Here is an 18,642-nt window from a genome sequence, read left to right on the forward strand (position 1 = left end):
GATTAGTTCCAGTGACATCGGTGCAAGTGTTGTGTCAGTGGAGGAGGTGGCTACTTGTCCCACCAATGCTCCTAGACGAAGGTCCTGTCAAACTCCCCTACACCTGGGAGGAGGCAAACCGTAATCCCAGGGAGGTCGGTGGGGTTTGCCCACGGGTAGTTGCCCCCTCAACCGAGCCTGTTGTTTGGGATTACCAGGACTCGGATGGACAGCCTCTGGAAAGGCGTCCCTATTGGAGTTCATGCACTTTCATCAAGTGATGCGGATTCGAGATCTGATGAATCCAAGTGCAAAGCGAGTCAGAAGCACAGCTTATGCTTCAAAAGTGCATCCAGGCCATTGAAAAAGCCGATATCCATGGGTGAGTCTGAATTTCTGATCCCGAGTCCCAAACTTTCATATAGTTTTTGGGATGATCCATCTAATGTGTCTCCCGTAGTGTCTGTGTCAGAGCGTCAGTTTCTGTCGCCCAAGCGGATCTCTAAGAAACACGGAGATGCACGTTTGGATCCAGGGGATCCAAGCATCAAAGGGGATCCAGTTTAGTGGGATCTGGTGGATCCAAGCACCTAGTGGGATCAGAAGGATCCAGATATTCATTGGGATCTGAGGGATCTAGGCACCCATCGGGATCCAAGGGATCCAGTCCTCCAGTGGGATCTGAGGGATCCATTCATCAAGTGGGATCTATGGGATCCAAGTGTTTAGTGGGATCCAAGGGATCCAAACACACAGTGGAATCTAGAGGATCCGATACCTGTTGAACCAGTTTAACAAGTAGTTTGTGAGGTCGTCAGTGCACGATCACGCCCATTCCGAGCGGGTGACCAGGCATCTGGCACCGCATTCTACTGTTGTCCAGTTCAGGATCCGGGTTTGGAACCGATTAAACAATGCTTAGACAGTATTATGGACCTTTTACGTAAACTGTCAGTGACTCGTGAGCCTATGACTCTCACCCATTTCGTCTGCCTTGAATCAGCCTGCTTTCTCGCTTCCTTTTGAAATACTTCTTCTTTTGCTTCCCGGACTTCTTTTCTCCAGCGATTCCCTTTTCGCCGGGTTCTTCTTTTATGATTAGACAGCCTATGGAAGCCTCTAGGCTGCCTAAGAAAGCTCTGTCAAGCATTGACAGCTAGTTGACAGAAAAGAGGAAAACGAGGAAAGCGGTATTCTGCACTCCTCTTTCTCGCTTATCCAAGAGGAGATACTTATCCTATGTGACTGGGGAAGTGTCGTCGTTGGGAGTTACTGCCTCCTCCCAAGGGGATTTCTCCAGTTTAATTGACTCGTCACAGAGATCTGCCTTATCCTTTTCCGAGATCTTGTTTACAACTTCTGAACTCAAGCATTTGACAAAGAACATCTGTAAGGTCTTCGAGATCTTAAGTTTTCTTGACTGGACTGTCGGCGCCTTAGCGAAGAAAATAGAAGATTGCGCCTCTCTCCAAGTTAACTTCGCTATAGACTGGCTGGGAGTGCTCTCATGCACGGATAAGCGATCAGGGTGGATCCCAGGAGCTGGCAGCCTTGTTCGTGGTGAGAGTACTTAAGAAGCGAGAGCAGTGTTGTTCATTAAGAAGCGAGAGCAGTGTTGTTCATTCACTTCCAAAGGGGTTACTCCCCACCAGAGATCCACACTCTTTTTCCTTTAAATCAACAGGAACTTTTTCACAGTGCTACAGTAGAACACATCGCAGCGGAGCTACAAAAGAAATCCACAGAAGACTTGTTGGCCCAGTCCACCAAACATCCTAAGGAGTCTGGATGTTCTGCATCATTTGCACCTAGAACGGTTTCCCCTCTACGACAAACATTTTGGGGAGATAGAGGTAGATTCCAGCCCCGTTTCCGAGCGTATTCTAGGTCTGTCCGGCCAATCAAGAAGTTAGCAAGCAAATCTTCGTCTCTCAAGTGAGGATACTATCCTCCGTGTACCAGTGGGGGCCAGGCTTCAACATTTTTGGAGCAGGTGGAAGGACAGAGATGTAGAACCTTGGGTTTTAAAGGTGATCAAAGTAGGATACCCCATCCCATTCAGGGAGAAACTTCCCTTAGTGTCCTCTCCTATCAACTTGGCAGCCTACTCTGTAGACTCAGAGAGGTATTTGGCCCTATCACAGGAAGTTTCGTCCCTACTTGCCAGGAGAGTCATAGAAATAGTCGGAGATGTCAACACACTGGGGTTCTACAACTGCCTATTCGTCGTCCCAAAATCATCGGGAGGTTGGAGACCTGTCCTGGACGTCATCGCCCTGAATTTCTATATTCAGACTACGAAATTCAAAATGGAAACAACCCACTCAGTTTTGTCTTCCATCCGTCAAGGGGATTGGATGGCAACCATAGACGTGCAGGATGCATATTTCCACGTTCCAGTTCACCTGCAGGCCAGGAAATATCTGTGGTTTGTGTTCCAGGACAAGGTCTTCCAATTTCAAGCGCTGTGCTTCGGACTTTCGACAGCCCCTCAAGTTTTCACCCATGTCCTTGCCCCAATGGCAAAATAGCTACATCTCATGGGGATCAACATCTGCTTCTGTTTAGACGATTGGCTCCTACGCTCTCCCTCAGAATCAAGTTGTATGGAGGACCTAAAGAAGACTCTTGCATTAGCCCAAGAATTGGGCCTACTGATAGACCTAGACAAGTCCCAATTAGTCCCGAGTCAATCAATTCTTTATTTGGGAATGAAGATCAACTCTCGGGATTTTCAGACTTTTCTGTCCAACAAGAGAATAAAAACCTTCATTTGGACAGTTCAGAAATTCCTCTCTCTCCCATCATGCTCGGCCGACGAATGGATGAGTTTACTAGGAACACTCTTGTCCATAGAAAAGTTTGTTCCCTTAGGGAGACTTCACACGAGAGTACCACAATTCTTTTTGCAAGCCAGTTGGCAGAAGAAGTTTCGCCCGGACTCGTTTGTTTTCCCAATCACCCCCGAGATCAAAGAGGACCTTTGATGGTGGCTTGTAACAGGAAGGTTTGCAGAAGGAAAATCTCTGCACCCTCTGAACTCCAACCTCACATACTCAGACACTTTGGATCTGGGTTGGGGCCTCTACTAGAAAACAATGAAGTGTCAGGTGGTCACTACCCGAGAGAGAACTTCATATCAACGTGAAGGAGCTGAAGGCAATACACTTAGGTCTTCGACATTTCTCGACAGTGACTTACAAATCCACAGTCATAGTCCATTTGGACAATATGTCAGCTCTGGCTTACATAAAGAATCGGGAAGGGACACATTCCTTTTCACTGTATCAAGCGACCAAAAATCTCCTTATCTGGGCGCAGGGAAATCAAACCAAGATTGTTACCCGCTTTATAAAGGGCAAACTTAATGTCATAGCGGACGAATTAAGTCAGTTGCAAACAGGTCCTACCCAGGGAATGGACACTGAATCCGCAGGTATGCACCAACCTGTGGAAACGGTGGGGAAAGCCATCGATAGATCTATTTGCAACGTCGAGGAATCACTGACTCCCTTTGTATTGCTCCCCAGCCCCGGACCCTCTCGCGTGGGCAACGGATGTGATGCTCCAGGACTGGTCGAACCTGGATGTATATGCCTTCCCACCAATCAGTATGGTGAGAGACGTAATCAACAAATTCCTCTTCCATGACAACGTGTCAATGACCCTGGTAGCTCCCTTCTGGCCAGAGAAAGAATGGTTTCCAGATCTCCTCAATCTCCTAGTAGACTTCCCAAGATTGCTTCCACAGTGGTGAAATCTACTCAAACAACTGCACTTTCACCAGTTCCATCTAGGACTATCCACTCTCGCTCTGACAGGCTTCAGACTGTCAGGAAACTTGTCAAAGCAAAAGGCTTTTCGAGATCAGCTGCAGAAGCAATTGCCAGATGTAGATGTCAGTCTTCCTTCAACGTCTGCCAGAATAAATGGACAATATTCCGCAGCTGGTGCAGAAGACACAAGATATCATCTTCTTCTACCTCTGTAGCACGAATAGCAGACTTCTTACTATTTTTTAAGGTCTTCATGAGGACTGGCTACGTCCACGATCAAAGGCTACAGAGCGATGCTCAATTCTGTTTTCAGACATAGAGGTCTGGATCTATCTACTGATGAAGACATCAGTGACCTTATCAAGTCACTAGATGCTGTGAAGCAAGAGAAGTCAGATTCCATATCCTGGAATCTAGATGTGTTTTAAAATGGCTCTCAGGTCTGCCTTTTGAACCTCTTCGATCCACATCCCTCAGGGATCTTACAAGAAAAACACTATTTCTAGTCGCTCAAGCTACTGCCAAGAGAATTAGTGAGTTACAGGCCCTGAGCAAGAAGGTAGGATTCTCACAGGGAGACGCGGTCTGTTGCTTTACTTTGGAGTTCCTAGCGAAGAATGAAACGCTGTCCTTTCCCTGGCCCCGTTCATTCACAATCACAGGCTTAACGGACATTCTAGGTCCTACAGACCAAGAGAGAGCTCTTTGTCCGGTAAGAGCACTTAAGTATTATTTAGAAAGAACTAAGAATATCAGAGGCACATCCCCTAACCTTTGGTGTTCAGTTAAAGATCCAACACGTCCTTTGTCCAAGAGCGCATTGGCGTTCTTCTTGAAAGACATGATTTCTGAGTCGCACAGTAAGATTCAAGAAGAAAACTTGCCAATTTGCAAGGTTAAAGCCCACAAAATTAGGGCAGTAGCAACTTTGATTTCCTTGAAGAGGAATTTATCCCTATCTTCTATTTTACAATCCACGTTTTGGAGGGGCAAATCAGTGTTTGCAAATTTTTATCTACGTGACATCGAAACTGTTTATGAGAACTGCAGTACCCTTGGTCCATTATCCGTGGCTGGCATGGTAATGGGGGAAGAAGGGTAGGGGGTACCCTTACACTCCTCTGTCTACTCGCCCTGAATTAAGTTGCTGAGTTTCGGGAAGTTGGGGGTTACTGAGTACACGGAGCACCCGTCATTCGTTGTGTCATGTTATGAATGGGTTATGGTATCTGATCTGTTTTATGGTGTAGGTGTAACTTGTGTTTTATGGTTTTAGTTGGTACTGCGCCCAGGGCAAGGGCTTTTGTGTTTTGTATGCTTTGGCAGCCATCGGAGTACTCCTCGGCTGCAAAGCCCCACTAATGTAGAGGGGCCTCTGGCTTCACTGCCACGCCACTACGGTCGAGATGAGCCGCATCAGAGGCAGCATTTTCCTGCTGGAACTCTCTTGCCAGGTAGGTTACAACTAACATTCTCAATGTTAACTACGTGCTATTTTAAAATTCATCTCCATTCATGAGTGTTTTGTGAAGTAGTACATGCCCATGCATCCCACCTCCTGTCAATGTGGGATTCAGCTATGTAGGTACTTGTAAGTTACTTATATAAAAATGACATTTTTATAATAAAAGTTTTATATATACTTACCAAGTAACTACATTATCATAGCCCCCCCCCTCTCATGGGTATGGGGCATAAACAAATTGGGCTTGTTAGTAGTGTTGTACCTATCCTTCCCTGAAAGTAGGCGGAATGAGTTACCTACACCAAAATATTGGAAAGATACTGTGAATTTTCAAAATTAAGCTACAGATAAATGAAACGTAATAGCTATGTAGTTACTTGGTAAGTATACATAAAACTTTATTTTATTATAAAAATGTCATTTTGTGATACAGTGATGGAGTTGTTGTTGATATTGTTGTTGTTATTATTATTATTCACAAAAAGAACCTTATTCATATGGAACAAGCCCACAGGGCCAACTAACTTGAAATTCAAGCTTCCAAAAAATATGGTATTCATTAGAAAGAAGTAACAGAAGATAATGAGAAATACTGTACAGAAAAGTGCAGATGTTGTCTTTCCAGAAAGGAGAGCAAGGTTTTTCTTTTTTGCTTCAGTGCATTGCTGTGTCAAACTCTATTCTGCTGGCTTCTGCCTTCTGGTGGATCTGCTGCCATTTTTTTGTTTTGAGTTTAGCCATTTCCTTCTCCTGCTGCCCAGATTCCGTATGTTTTAGGGCACCGTTTCGGTGCCTGTGATTTTGCTTCTGTCATGGCTTTGACCTATTCCACAGCTGCACGATTTTCTTTTGACACTTAACATCCCTTCAAATCTGCAAAATCTCTAGTATTGGCCAGTTCCATACTCCTGGATATTTGTTTGAACCCTCCATTTCCATTAGGTTGCAGTTGTCTGCATGTGCTGTTACCCCAGTGTATGGAGTTACTATGGGCTCAGCTTCCCTCGTTCTCAGCTGTTGTGGTGTCTTCTGCAGGGGTACTGCAGTATTTCACTCTCTTGGCTGCTCCCTTGTGCTTGACCCTTTCAACTTATTTGTCATGTGCAGTCCACAGTTAATCAAGCCTTCTGGTCCTGCTTCCGTGGCCTTGGGTCTCATCGTATTCCTATGCTCTTGCATGCCCATCCCTTACTAGTGCTTGTCCCAGTGGTCTGTGCAAACATTGCTCTGGAGTAAAGATCCTGATGGTTTCTTCCCTTTGTTTTTTAAAAAGGTTTCTAGTGTGCTGTCTCCCAAGATTAGTAGATTCGTAGGTTTTCTTGTCAACGTAGTATCTTTGCGGATGAGTGCAAGTTTAGTACAGTAATACAGTGCTTGTTCCAAAGAGTGTCATGTCGGCAGACTGCGGTAGCAGGCCAATTTCTATTCTCCCTGTGATCTCCAAAGTTGCTGAAAAACTTATTTTTAAGCCACTATATAAGTACTGTATGTGGAATCTAAAGGATTGTTAGCTGATACTGTAGTCAATAAACATATAGAAGAAAGCAGTTAGGTACCTGCGATGCTCTTTTAGACTTGACATGCCATTTGCAAGAGAACCATAGTAAGGGTTTCATCACAGATAAAGGGAGGAGGGAGGATAATTGGATGTTCACATGATCTTAGTCCTAACAGATGGGTGAAGCTTACACCTTGCATCTGTTTTGGTTCAGTCCCTTATGGGTAGTGTATAGAGTAGACTGTTGGAGAAGTCACTCACTGTTCCAGTCATGGAAAATAGTTTCCTTTATGATTGAAGACACTTTATGAATATACTCAAGCAGTTGTATTGTATGTTTTTGTCATTCTTCATGGTCTAGTCACGTCGACGGCCTGAATTTGAAGGTTAAGAAATCTTTAAATATTTTAAATGTTGTTTCTGGGCTTGATTAGGGATCAGACGGTAAGTCATTATTGATTGTACAACTAAATTAGAAGGACTTGATGTTCATAATATGGTCTTAAAGTACGCTGTGGTGCATTTAGAACCTCTCATATTGAGGGTTATTTGGATATCATTAAAATACCAATTTATTTGCAAAGGGAAGGGTTCGGTCTGTGGTATTTATTTAGAATTAAATCTGCCCCAGTAGCCTTTCCTTTGTTATTTTAAAAGAAGCAGGTGACTCATGGAGGTTTATTTGGCCAAGATCGTCTAACCTTTTTCACATTGATTAAATGAACAAGATAATCACATCTCTTTTGAGAGTCGAGATCAAGGAAGGTAACTATCTTATGCCCAAAATCCTTTTCAAAGAAGAACATGCCCATAGGAAAGGTCATATCCAAATTTCTGAACATGGTGCTTATCATAAATATCACATGAAATATTTGTTGTTGTACACAGTCATTAAATGGTGCTGGATGTACTGTAATCCATAAGGATGAATGATACATACTGTAGCTAAGTTACCTGACATTGCTTTTGTATTTACCACAGAGTTCATAACAGTCAATGCTTGGGAACTTGGTTTTAAGTAATAAAGGAAATACTTTGTCATATACTTTGACTCTAAGAGTGCATTAGAGTCTCAAAAAGTATAATAGTTTCCACCCATTAGTCCAAAATGCTCAAGAGTGTTTTCATTTATTGTTGTTATAAAATTGTTAATTTCTGCAGGGTTCTCTCTCATGTAGGAATTCTTAGTAATGAGATAACAGATAGTGAAGGGAAAGAAGCCACCTTAGATAATGACCATGTTTTAGAAAGTGTCCCTCACTCTGATACAGGCAGTCCCCAGATTACTGCTGTCTCGGCCTTCGGTGAATCCATACTTACGGTGATTTTTCAAATATATTCATAAAAAATCGGGTGCCTCGATGCCGCCGAAATGGCACCATGATGGTGGCAACACTAGGATTATGGTGCTGTAAGCAGCATAACTGGCTGGTGCTATAAATTTTTCTGATAATTTTTGGGTTATGGCTATTTCCAACTTACGGCAGGCTGCTGGAATGGAATCCCCACTGTAACCTGGGGACTGCCTGTATTAAAAGACCAGTTAAGTCATAAATTTCTAGGAAGTGGCAAGTGGCATCATTAGGAATGATATTAGGCCCTGGTCTACAGATTTTAAAACAGTAGCAACAGAAGGTTTTGAACTTGACTGACAATCAGTCATACCCATATTCAGGTGCTCTGCTCTCAATTTTTAGGCAGCAGAAGAGAGTATGGCCTTAACCTGAAATCTTTTGCCTAGATTTTGGGTCAAGAGGTTTTACTTCGATCCCTTTGAGCCTTTTTAAAAGCAATTGGTATTTTTAAAATTTATATTTTTTTAATAGATTTTCCAAATACAGTATGTGATTGTGTAAATATGCATGATTTTTCTGCATTAGTATGTGGTTGTCTGTTCAAGTTTTCAGTTATGTTTTTTTAAAATAAAAATTCAGTCATTTATACATGTGGTGGCACTGAATGAATCTCCTGTCCCCTATGCTGGGTCATATGGCCCAAATTTGGTACATCCAATCATTCCATGCCCTTTGTGAGGTTTCAGTTCACCAACAGTGGCTGGTCCTTGGTTGAACTCCCGTTGCCTCTGATTTGGAGCCAGACTCATATGGAATGGTTCCCCATTTTTTCCCTCTGTAATGTGGAAATTCTCTGAGCCTGTCCTTGAGTTGAAATTAGATTTTAGTGTAGAATGTTTTGTTTTGCTTATGGCAGTCCTGTCTTTGACTTTGCTCTGGTTTTCACAGGGGACCATCCCTCTTTCAGAACTAGGGTCTTGGATGTTAGTATCCTTTCATCTGCCTTAGCTTTTTCATCAGCTTGGGCTCTACCATCTTTAGGGTAAATATCTGGCATTGACAAACACACTCTTCTTGGGTCTTTTCTGCTTTGCTTTGGGTCATTATCATGACTGGCCATGCTGTCATTTTGGATATGGGATTATGGTAGTTTCTCTCTCTCTTAGGGTGTGTCCACACGATCAAACTTTGTCTGATGTGACGTCAGAAGCGGAGAAACAGCAGGCAATTGCCCGCTTCTGACATCACACCGGACAAAGTTCGTTGAACAAAGCTCGATCGTGTGGACGCAGAATTACATTCATTTATAAAACATCTAACACTCAGGAAGTTTATACTGTACTTACTTTCCCTTGAATGCCCAGTCTCAAGATCCTTCAGTTACAACCCTTTAAGTAAGGAAGCACTGCATTTGGACTTTCTCTTACCAACTCCATGTCTTCATTCCTTGCAGTGGACTAACAGCAACTACATCTATCTTCATACTCATCTGCTTTGTCTCCTGTAGGGGGTTAGTGCTGTCAGTACACGTCATGCAGTGCACTGTGGGCATTACTTTAAGGTTCTTTGCAGCATCCCTTTGGCCCCTAGCTGCAACCAGTGCTGAATGACCCATAGGTCCCAGTTCTATATTCTGTTCATCTGCTTTCTCCTCTTTCTAAATAACAATTAAAGCTGTTTTATGATGAAGGGGTTTGCGATAACACTACATTTTAATAAAACAAGATTTTATACAAACCCATTTATTAATAGGGACTTGAATGAGCATCTGTTACAAACTTTTCAACTTTGATCATTTACTGTAGATGTCCTATACAGTTAAGGGAAGGGTATTTTATTTTGAATGGGTTTTTCTAAGGTATTTGAGTGTAAAAACAGGTTTTGGAAGTAAAAGGATGGTGAGTTACCAGTAGAGGGAGGGTACATTGTGCTTGCAGTATATACTGTATAAGAGTTTAGGTATCACCTACTTTTGTAGCTTTGGAGAGAAATTAATTCACCTGTTTGCTCCTCTTGTGCTGCTCTAGGAGCAAGCATCTGTGCCAACATGGCCTCTCAAGAGGTAGTAGAGAGCTAGTTAGTCATTGTTCACTTCAAATTAAGAATAGAAAAGTCTTAAGGCTTGCTGTAATACCTGATAAAGATCTTATAAAATCTTGTCCTCATATTTCAAAAGGAAAAGTGCAAAATAACTGTCATCCAATGTTTGGTATTATGGTATTTGATGGTGACAATTGTTATATCATATATATTAACTACTGTACAATTTATCCAAACCTTACCTCTCCTTGTAGTATGAACTTAACTCTGAACTCTGCACAAACTAGCCTCTACCTTAGCATAATATATCTTAAAATTTAATTACAGATTGTTGGTCACCACCTTACAGCCTCTTCCAGTTATGACCAAGTTTTCTTCAAAAGGTTGATTACTTAAGCTTTACTATAGAGGTATGTTCTTAGGACAGATTTTAATAACTGGTTTTAATGTGGTAATTAATAGTACATTTGTGTAAATGGAAGGTTTAATGTAATTCTATACAAAAATTAACAGTTGTACATGAAGAAAGGCTGCAATATGCAGTTGCCAGCCATGAAACAAAAGATAACAGAAAGAAATATATATTTAAAGTCCAAATAATGGATTAGAAAAGGCAATTTAAATGCCATATAAAATGGCTGAATAACATTCTTAATCATATGTGTTAACAAGGAATTTATAAGCTTGATACATGATCATTCAAAACAGCAACTGAGAAATTTGTACACAGATTTTTGGAAAATTATAGATGTGAGCACTGAACTTAATCGTGGGCAAAATGGTAATTGTGTTTACAGTACTGATAAGAAGCAGTCAGCCCCAAGTTCATAAATGTATATTTTCTTTCAGTTCCAAATGGTTTACAAACCCACATTCTTATGCACAGACCTACCACCAAACTGCTATGGCACAAGTGAGCAATGGCAGAATTGACAGTACAGAGCCTGTATATAACAGCCAAAGGTAAGTAGGGTTGACGTTCAACTCCAGTAATATTACATATCTATTCTTTAAACTAATATTAATACTGCCAAAAAAATAATATTATGCATGTTAAAGCTCTTAAGATCATACTCCTAGTTAATCCAGTGCTTTGACAATATGTGAACTTACTGGAGCAGCTCGAAAAGTGGTAGGTAACGTTAAAATATATTTATATATATATAGTCAAATACAAAAGTACGATTTGCTTGGATAAATACACATTTGACTGGGGTGATGGCTTTGTCATATAGACGTATATTTGTTTATTTTGGACGTGTTTGAAGGGTTAGTTTTATAAATATACATTGATATACACTATACAAAAGGTATCAAAGTGTATAAATATGGTACTGTATAGATGTTTGTCACTTTTAGTACTCTATGAGCAGTCCAGTATATCAACCAGATTAGTTATTCAAGGACTGTCAGCAACCAATATGACTAGCTATGAAACCTTATGTAAATCATTAGCATTAACAGAATATTCAAAATAATAATGTTGTCCAGAAAAGTAGTTTTACCAGCTACATGTGTTACTAATCATTTGAGATAAAAACGATCTTGGAATAGGAAGTATAATATTTACAAATGATATGGTACAGCTAGTGTATTCAGTATGCATGGAGTAAATGTACAAGGACTCTAAAACTGTTGAGAGTTTAAGCATAATGAATATATTCCAATTAAGTATATTTCAACTAATAAATATTCACATGGAAACAAACAATTACAACTCAAAACAATTGAATGGGTACTTTGTGTGATCTGATAATGGCTTCAGATTTTATAATGTGGCATAACCTTTTTTGCAGTATGGACTGCATTTGATTTCTACTTTATATTGAAATATAGTTTTTATATTGAAATATAGTTTTGTCACTTGTGTGTAGCCCTAACTTGAATGTTTTTAAAAAAATTGGTTTACTAATTTCATCCATTTCCATTGTATTTCATAGATAATTTTTGCAATAACTTCATGTTGCAGTATCTTTGGGTAGTTAAGAAAATATTTTATTAATGCATCAAGTAATATCACAGTAAACAACTTACTAGTACAGTAATTTTAATATACCAGTTTATTATTTTTCAAAGTTCAATACTCATTGATGAAATTTTGTAACATTTCAAGTTTAAAGTAAAGCTAGCTGGTGATCTTACGTTAAATTCACCTGCGTGCCACTAAGAAGTTATCATTCAGCAGTGGACTGATGTATCCAACAATCTGAATGTTTTTGTTGTAGTAACAATGAACTGTGGTATTAGACAGCCACTCCAGTGTATATGAGAGAGTTTGTCTTGATGTGAACTTCCATAAGGGTAACTAAAAACTGGTAAACTATTGGTGCATGAAACATTGGTCCTTTGTATACTGTACCAGTAAAATAGCAAATCAGTGTTAGTTTATCAAATTAATTAGTCGAGTAGTGGGTACACAGTGCTAATTTACCTTGCTTGTGTCTGTTTACTTTCACTTTGGAGAAAACTTGTTGAAAATTCAAGTGCCTGATAACATTTTATTTGGGAATTAATCTCAAATTTACACTCTTACACTAATTTGAATATAAAGTAACAACGAACATAGCATTAGAAAATTTAGGTTTTAAATGGCTATGCTACAGTAAATTATTGGCTTCATGAGTTACACTTTACAACAGATTTGTTATGGAAATAACTTATATATGAACAACCTTCGCATAACTGAATGTCTGAATACAGAATACACAGAAGAGAAGATGTTTGTAGTTGTAGTGAATCCAACTAAAGATATTAAGAGGGATATTACAGCTGCATCACGGTGGGTTACAATTAAGCACTATTTTGAGATAATTAAAGCATTAACAAAGATTACAGAGTTTTATTTTGACTTTGTCTAAATACATTTTCCCATACTTGAATCTGAGAAGCATTGCCCTATATCATCAAAATAAACTACTACAAGTGCAAATTTAGTCTCATAAACAGTTAACTGCATTTTAAGTGTAATGCAATGAACTGCAACAATCTGCTGATGCTAACGGCGCTGTTCTCAGAAAGCACCTCATTGTTGGTGATTGGAGGAGTTCAGTCAAGTTAAAAGTCCTGGTGAATGGGCATTGCTTCACAACCTGTCACGTCAGATCGACCATTAGCACGTTTGTGTTCCCGACAAACTGCACATGGAAATCAATCGCAATGAAACACCATCTGAGGAGCTTACTCTTTCTCTTTCCTACTCGCAAAGCACTCGACATCTATTCCAAGAATGCAAAACTGAATGTGGACATGGGTTCAGCCTTCCACGTCAGAGAAAAAAAAAAAGCACCGGATGCATGCACAGATGAATCCCCCACTGGTGTCTGTATTTGCATATATTTACATAACTTTTACACAATATATATATAAATATGGTTAACAGAAGTACTATTTTTATACAAAATAGATATATTTATATAATTAAACACAACAGAGAAAATATATAAAGGTATATATTTCTCTTCATGGCAACAAAAACTAGACCGATCCCTCACAAAAGAAGGGACATTTTATCTCACCGCCCTATTCATCTGCAGCCCCTTACCTCCCATTATGGCGATCCTGGAAAATAAAAATAGTGTGCATGAGTTCAATATTACAGTCAATTATACCAAGTAGTCTTCATTTTCTGCATAAATCTTTAAAATGTTCTCAGTGGTTCACAAGGATTAAATCGACAGTAGCATCACACTGTCAGTTCTTGAAGAAATTCCTGTAAACAACTTGATGCTTCTTTTTCCTCAGAAAATGCAAAAGCATTGCTATTTTTTTAAGCTTAACTGAGGACTTTTGTTAAATATTTTTACCCCACTCAAATGCATTTTTGTGATATACTATTAGGGCTGATTTAAGATATACTGTACATACATCATTACTTATCAAATCACTACTATAGGAAAGCATCACACGAAATATCTAGGCAAGTTTCAAGATTTATGACTAACCTTCAGGACCTTCAACAGGAGTATCTGTAACAATACCTCTGTATTTACTTGACAATGAGGCACTTGGGTTTGTGTTGTTATTCTGTATGGTTGTGGTTGTAAAGGTTGCACTGACAGCATTACTGGTAAAAGGTTCTTTTGAAGCAGGACTTGAGCTGTTTGAGGGGATAGGACTTGGGGGTAATTCCTGAGCATTTAAACGTTGGCGAATATTTGAGCGTGTTAAGGTCGACGTCAATTCATTTTGTAATAGATCTCTAGTAGAGCCATCATATTTACTGGTGCCATTCACATCAACATTAACACATGTTGAAGGAAGGAAGTCCATTTTCACTGGTGCTGGTCTGTCATTGGGCGATGGATAAGTGCCAATAGAAACAAGAGGCTTGGAGGAATTTTCCTTGTGTGCTTCAAAGTATGTGTCAGGGGGACATAATGAAGACGACGACGTAGTCTTCTCGCCCATCTTAAACTCTTCCATTACCACAGACTTTCCATGCACTGGCTGTTTAGTTTTTATTAGAACTGATGGCTTTGGCGTGGTGCCTCTACAAAACTCATCTTGCTGCTGGAAAAATACATGAAGGGATTAGTGCCACTATTAATTATTTTCCTTCAAACTGCTGTAATGCTTAAACAATATTTTTAATGACGTTTTCTTACTTCAGTATAGCTTAAAAAAAAAAAAAGTCATTATGTAATTAAATACTTTTTCTTCTGCTTTTTCTCATCATATCCGCTGGAGGTATGCCAAGTGATAACATTTATGACATTTATCCACTGGAGGTATAACAAGTGATAACATTTATGACGTATATCCACTGGAGGTATGCCAAGAGATAACATTTATGACGTACATATCCACTACACATTTTACAGGACATGGAATGTGCAACTAGAAAAGTTCAAAATTTACAGACATTATATATTTTCTATAAGGTTGCAAGTGTTTGTAATGTTACTCAAATATACTTTCTACTATTAAGATAACTTCCATAAAAAGGGAGAGATCAACTGTACTGTAAAAGGGTCCTCCAAAATACAATATTGTTTTTGTTGAAATACAGAAGTATTACCGGACTCGCTGTGGTTTTAAGCATACAAGTAAGAAATGAGAAGAACACCCTAATAAACTCATCTCTTGTTCTTTACTACTTACAAATCTGTTCTAAAACTGATTTGTCTGCACGTAACCTAAGGTAAGAGTGAGAGAGAAATAGGGTGAATTCTTATGGCAATGGTTTGTAATTATGAAGTAAAATTTGCCTTACACCATTCTTACATTGGACACACCAGCTGTAGTGTCTCATCTGAAAGGTATTATAAAAATTATCAAGTAAACTTTTAAACTTAGTAATTACCAATTAGGGTGTCCCCCGTCCTAGCTTTGGCCTCCACTTTCACTTTCCAAAGAACTTTATAAAGATTATATTTTCCTTAAATGCTGCACATAACTGAACAAGCTACAACAATTACCTTACACTTCACAAGCCTAACTATACAATATTTTGTAACATTCAGTGTGGGAAAACAAAACTTAAGAGGAAACATCCAAACTTACAGTAGAGGGAAGCACAGGAGGCACCGTGGGTGGTAAACAGGATGCAAAGGAGAGGGTTCTTGGTGCTGAAGCATTAGATTTTGTACAGTGGGATGATGTCTTTGGGTCTGATCTGGACTGGGATATGGAATGGGCACTAGAGGCTACAGATGAAGCAGGAGCAGGCCTGGACACATGATGGGGTGTTTGTACAATGCTTTTGGTGGGTTGATCAGTGGGTAGGTATAAAGAATTTTCAAGTATCTTCTGCGATCTGAGAGGAGAGGAAACAGGAGTAGGCAGTGGTGGGGGGAGGTGGTGGTGGTGGTGGAGGAGGTGGTGAGATAAAATTAAGTAAATGAGGAGGTACCTGGCTTTCTTTTGACGCCAATGATGCACTGGACTTGTGACCCGAGACAGACATGTTATTAAACATCTCTTTCCTTTTGCTGATAGATGTCACATCATTTACTTCATGTCCAGAGTTAATGTTATCATGATTTTGGACAGTACTACTACTGGAAATATTTTTACTGATGGCACTGGACACTTTGCTCTTGACCTCCACTTTGTTTGTTGGCAAATTTTGATTCAGCCTGTCTATGATTTTGGAATTAACTTGTGTAGTACTAGCAGGGGCTCTTGAAAGTTTCTGGTGGCCTTGAAACCTCACCACTGGTTTTTCTTCTTTCACCTCTTCTTCCGACACTGGTTTTGCGTCAAACATGCGTCTGTGAGCCAACTTGAACTCTTCCATTAGCTGCAAAATAAATTTAAATATTAATTCTATACAAAGGCTGGGATAATCATAAAAGTCAAATATAATAATAATATGTGACAAACCTGAAAAACTTAGAACGAAGGCTCTCTATCCTGCATCACAAACATAAATGTCACATGATTTATCACAGCATAATTATATTAAGTACTGTGAATTTATTTTACCATAATGCTTAGATTTGGAAAGCTAAGCATTATGGTTCCTTTCTTCCTCAATCTTATAACCTTCCAAACTTGAAAAAGGCAGGTCTATTATTTCCTTCAAGGCTAAGCCCTGCTCTTTCTTTAGGACCTGGATTGGGTATGAACATCAGGTGAAATAGGTAACTTGTCCCACTGGTATCAGTAAAAGGTATTGTGAAAGTACTTACTTTATCATGCTGAGCTCTCTTGGGATCAATAGTTATGCTCTTCTGTTTGTCCTTTTTGAATGCATCAATCTTATCTTGAATTGCCTTTGCTTTTGTTTCATCATCAACAGCACCTGACAGCGACTCCTAAAGACAGAATGAAAGCACTGAGTTTTTGCAAGTCCAAAGCTGCTTTAAATACTCTAAAGTTACTTACACAAACTAATGTTATGAGATCAACAACTACTGATACTATGATTACAAAAATAAAACTTAACATTTGAATAAAATCTTTATGCTATAATCATAATTAAAAGTCTTGGTTCATCCAAACCTTTTCAGTTCAAGGATATTACATTCATTTAATTCGAAATGACCAGAAGTCTGACGACTGAACATCTCTCTTGTTCAACAGATCAGAGGTATGGTCTCCTTCCTTTGCTCTTTCATGACCAGGAAGAGAGTACCCAGGTGAGCCGAACTACTAGTCAGTTCAGAGATTTACTCAGAATCCTCCCTCCAAAAGAAAGTCTCTCATATGTAAAGACCGAGGTTTTGTATTTGTGTAGGAACAAATGACCAAATTTTGAAGTAATTTGTATTTTTTCCTAACATACAAACCTGAGGTCTTTACATAAAGGCCCACATCTTACCACCCCTCATTCTCTTACCTGGGCCAAAAGGTAAACTGGGTAGGATTGAATGCATTGCTTCTGCCCTTACCATCTGTAGCCATTACCATAACCCTCTTGCAAAAGTTTAATGGCTGGATTTCCAGCTTGCTGAAAGTTAATCCCATATGTAAAGGCCTCGAGTTTGTATGTTAGGAAAAATACAAATTACTTAAAAAACTTGTCATATTTTAAGGGACCTTTCTTATGCTAATACCAAATTTTTGAGACACAAAATATGGTACCTGAGGCAAAGGTAACTGTATGCAGCTTTGAGTAATCTATCAATACAGTACAGAACTGATAAGCATAAGTATATATGCCTAATACTTGCCTGATTTTTTTACTGTACCATATACGGGAAATATAAGAATTCAAATTAAGGTTTCAATAATTGAGAAAAATAATTTCCAAATGACTATTATTCAACATAGCAGTAAGCAAATCTTTGTTCAAATATTGAGTAAGCAAATCTTTTTTCAAATATTAAGAACAACAGAATTTTCCTCAAGTGTACAATATGTGCATGTGCAAAATAATGGTCATTCAAAATATACATTGTGTAATTTTGATTATAGTTTAACCACACCACTGATTCCCATTTCTACAGTCCCAAGCCTGGAACAAAGGATTCCTTTGTAAATGAGCAGTGAAAACTGAATTAAAACAAAGGTACAATGGTTAGGCAGTTAGGAGCCATAAATATATTGCAAAGAATGCTTAGCCTGACATACTGTGTATCAGGTAAGGAAGAAGTAAAGAACAATGTATGTGGTAAATGTCTCTCGATTTTATATTGGCGAGATACTTGGCAGTGGTTGTACATGAATTAAGTCAACCCGAAGAGAGTCAACTTTGCATGTGCAGTTGACCACTAAAGAGGAGCATTGTAAAGAGAAAGGCACCCAATAGTAGTCACATGCCTGAGCAGATCATGTAGGAAGAGTCGAGTACACCCAGGTAAGGCCACATGGTAGGGATGGGGTCACTCAGGTGACATCACTGATAATACAATAGTCACAGACACAAGCAATGAGACAATTGCAGTGTAGATGAAAAAAAAAAAAAAGAAAAAGGAGACTGCGGTTGACAAATCCAAGAACTGGTACTGGAACACAAAGGCAACCTCCTTGAGATGAGCCAGGAAAGTTGTCTGCTGAAGGAAAAGGAATGGGCACAATCTTGGAAGGCAGAAGACGAGTTGGAGGAACAAATTTCTAAGTCAAAGGAGCAGGCGAGCAGACAGACACTGTCTTCTAGGAGTGAAAGGGAAAGTGTCTGGAAAAAGAATCTTCCTTGGAAGCAAG

The 18,642-nt window shown here is 39.4% G+C and overlaps 1 protein-coding gene across 12 annotated transcripts in view; it reads right to left on the reverse strand.

The window, feature by feature from the left end:
• Positions 1 to 10,519: 10,519 nt before the first annotated feature.
• LOC136836911 (harmonin) overlaps positions 10,520 to 18,642 on the reverse strand; it is a 66,592-nt gene continuing 58,469 nt past the window's right edge. For 8 of the 12 annotated variants that reach the window (XM_067101371.1, XM_067101375.1, XM_067101367.1 and 5 more), the window contains 4 exons: positions 16,686 to 16,811; positions 15,905 to 16,294; positions 13,995 to 14,562; positions 10,520 to 13,611 (listed from right to left, as the gene is read on the reverse strand). In XM_067101371.1, coding sequence (XP_066957472.1) covers positions 13,601 to 13,611; positions 13,995 to 14,562; positions 15,905 to 16,294; positions 16,686 to 16,811 — 1,095 coding nt within the window. In that variant the 3' untranslated portion in view covers positions 10,520 to 13,600. Of the gene's footprint in view, positions 13,612 to 13,994; positions 14,563 to 15,555; positions 16,295 to 16,685; positions 16,812 to 18,642 lie in introns of all 12 variants that reach the window. The other 4 variants (XM_067101372.1, XM_067101369.1, XM_067101366.1 and 1 more) reach the window with 2 other exon arrangements.

This window comes from Macrobrachium rosenbergii, chromosome 57 (genome assembly GCF_040412425.1).
Source record: "Macrobrachium rosenbergii isolate ZJJX-2024 chromosome 57, ASM4041242v1, whole genome shotgun sequence".
NCBI lineage: Eukaryota > Metazoa > Arthropoda > Malacostraca > Decapoda > Palaemonidae > Macrobrachium > Macrobrachium rosenbergii.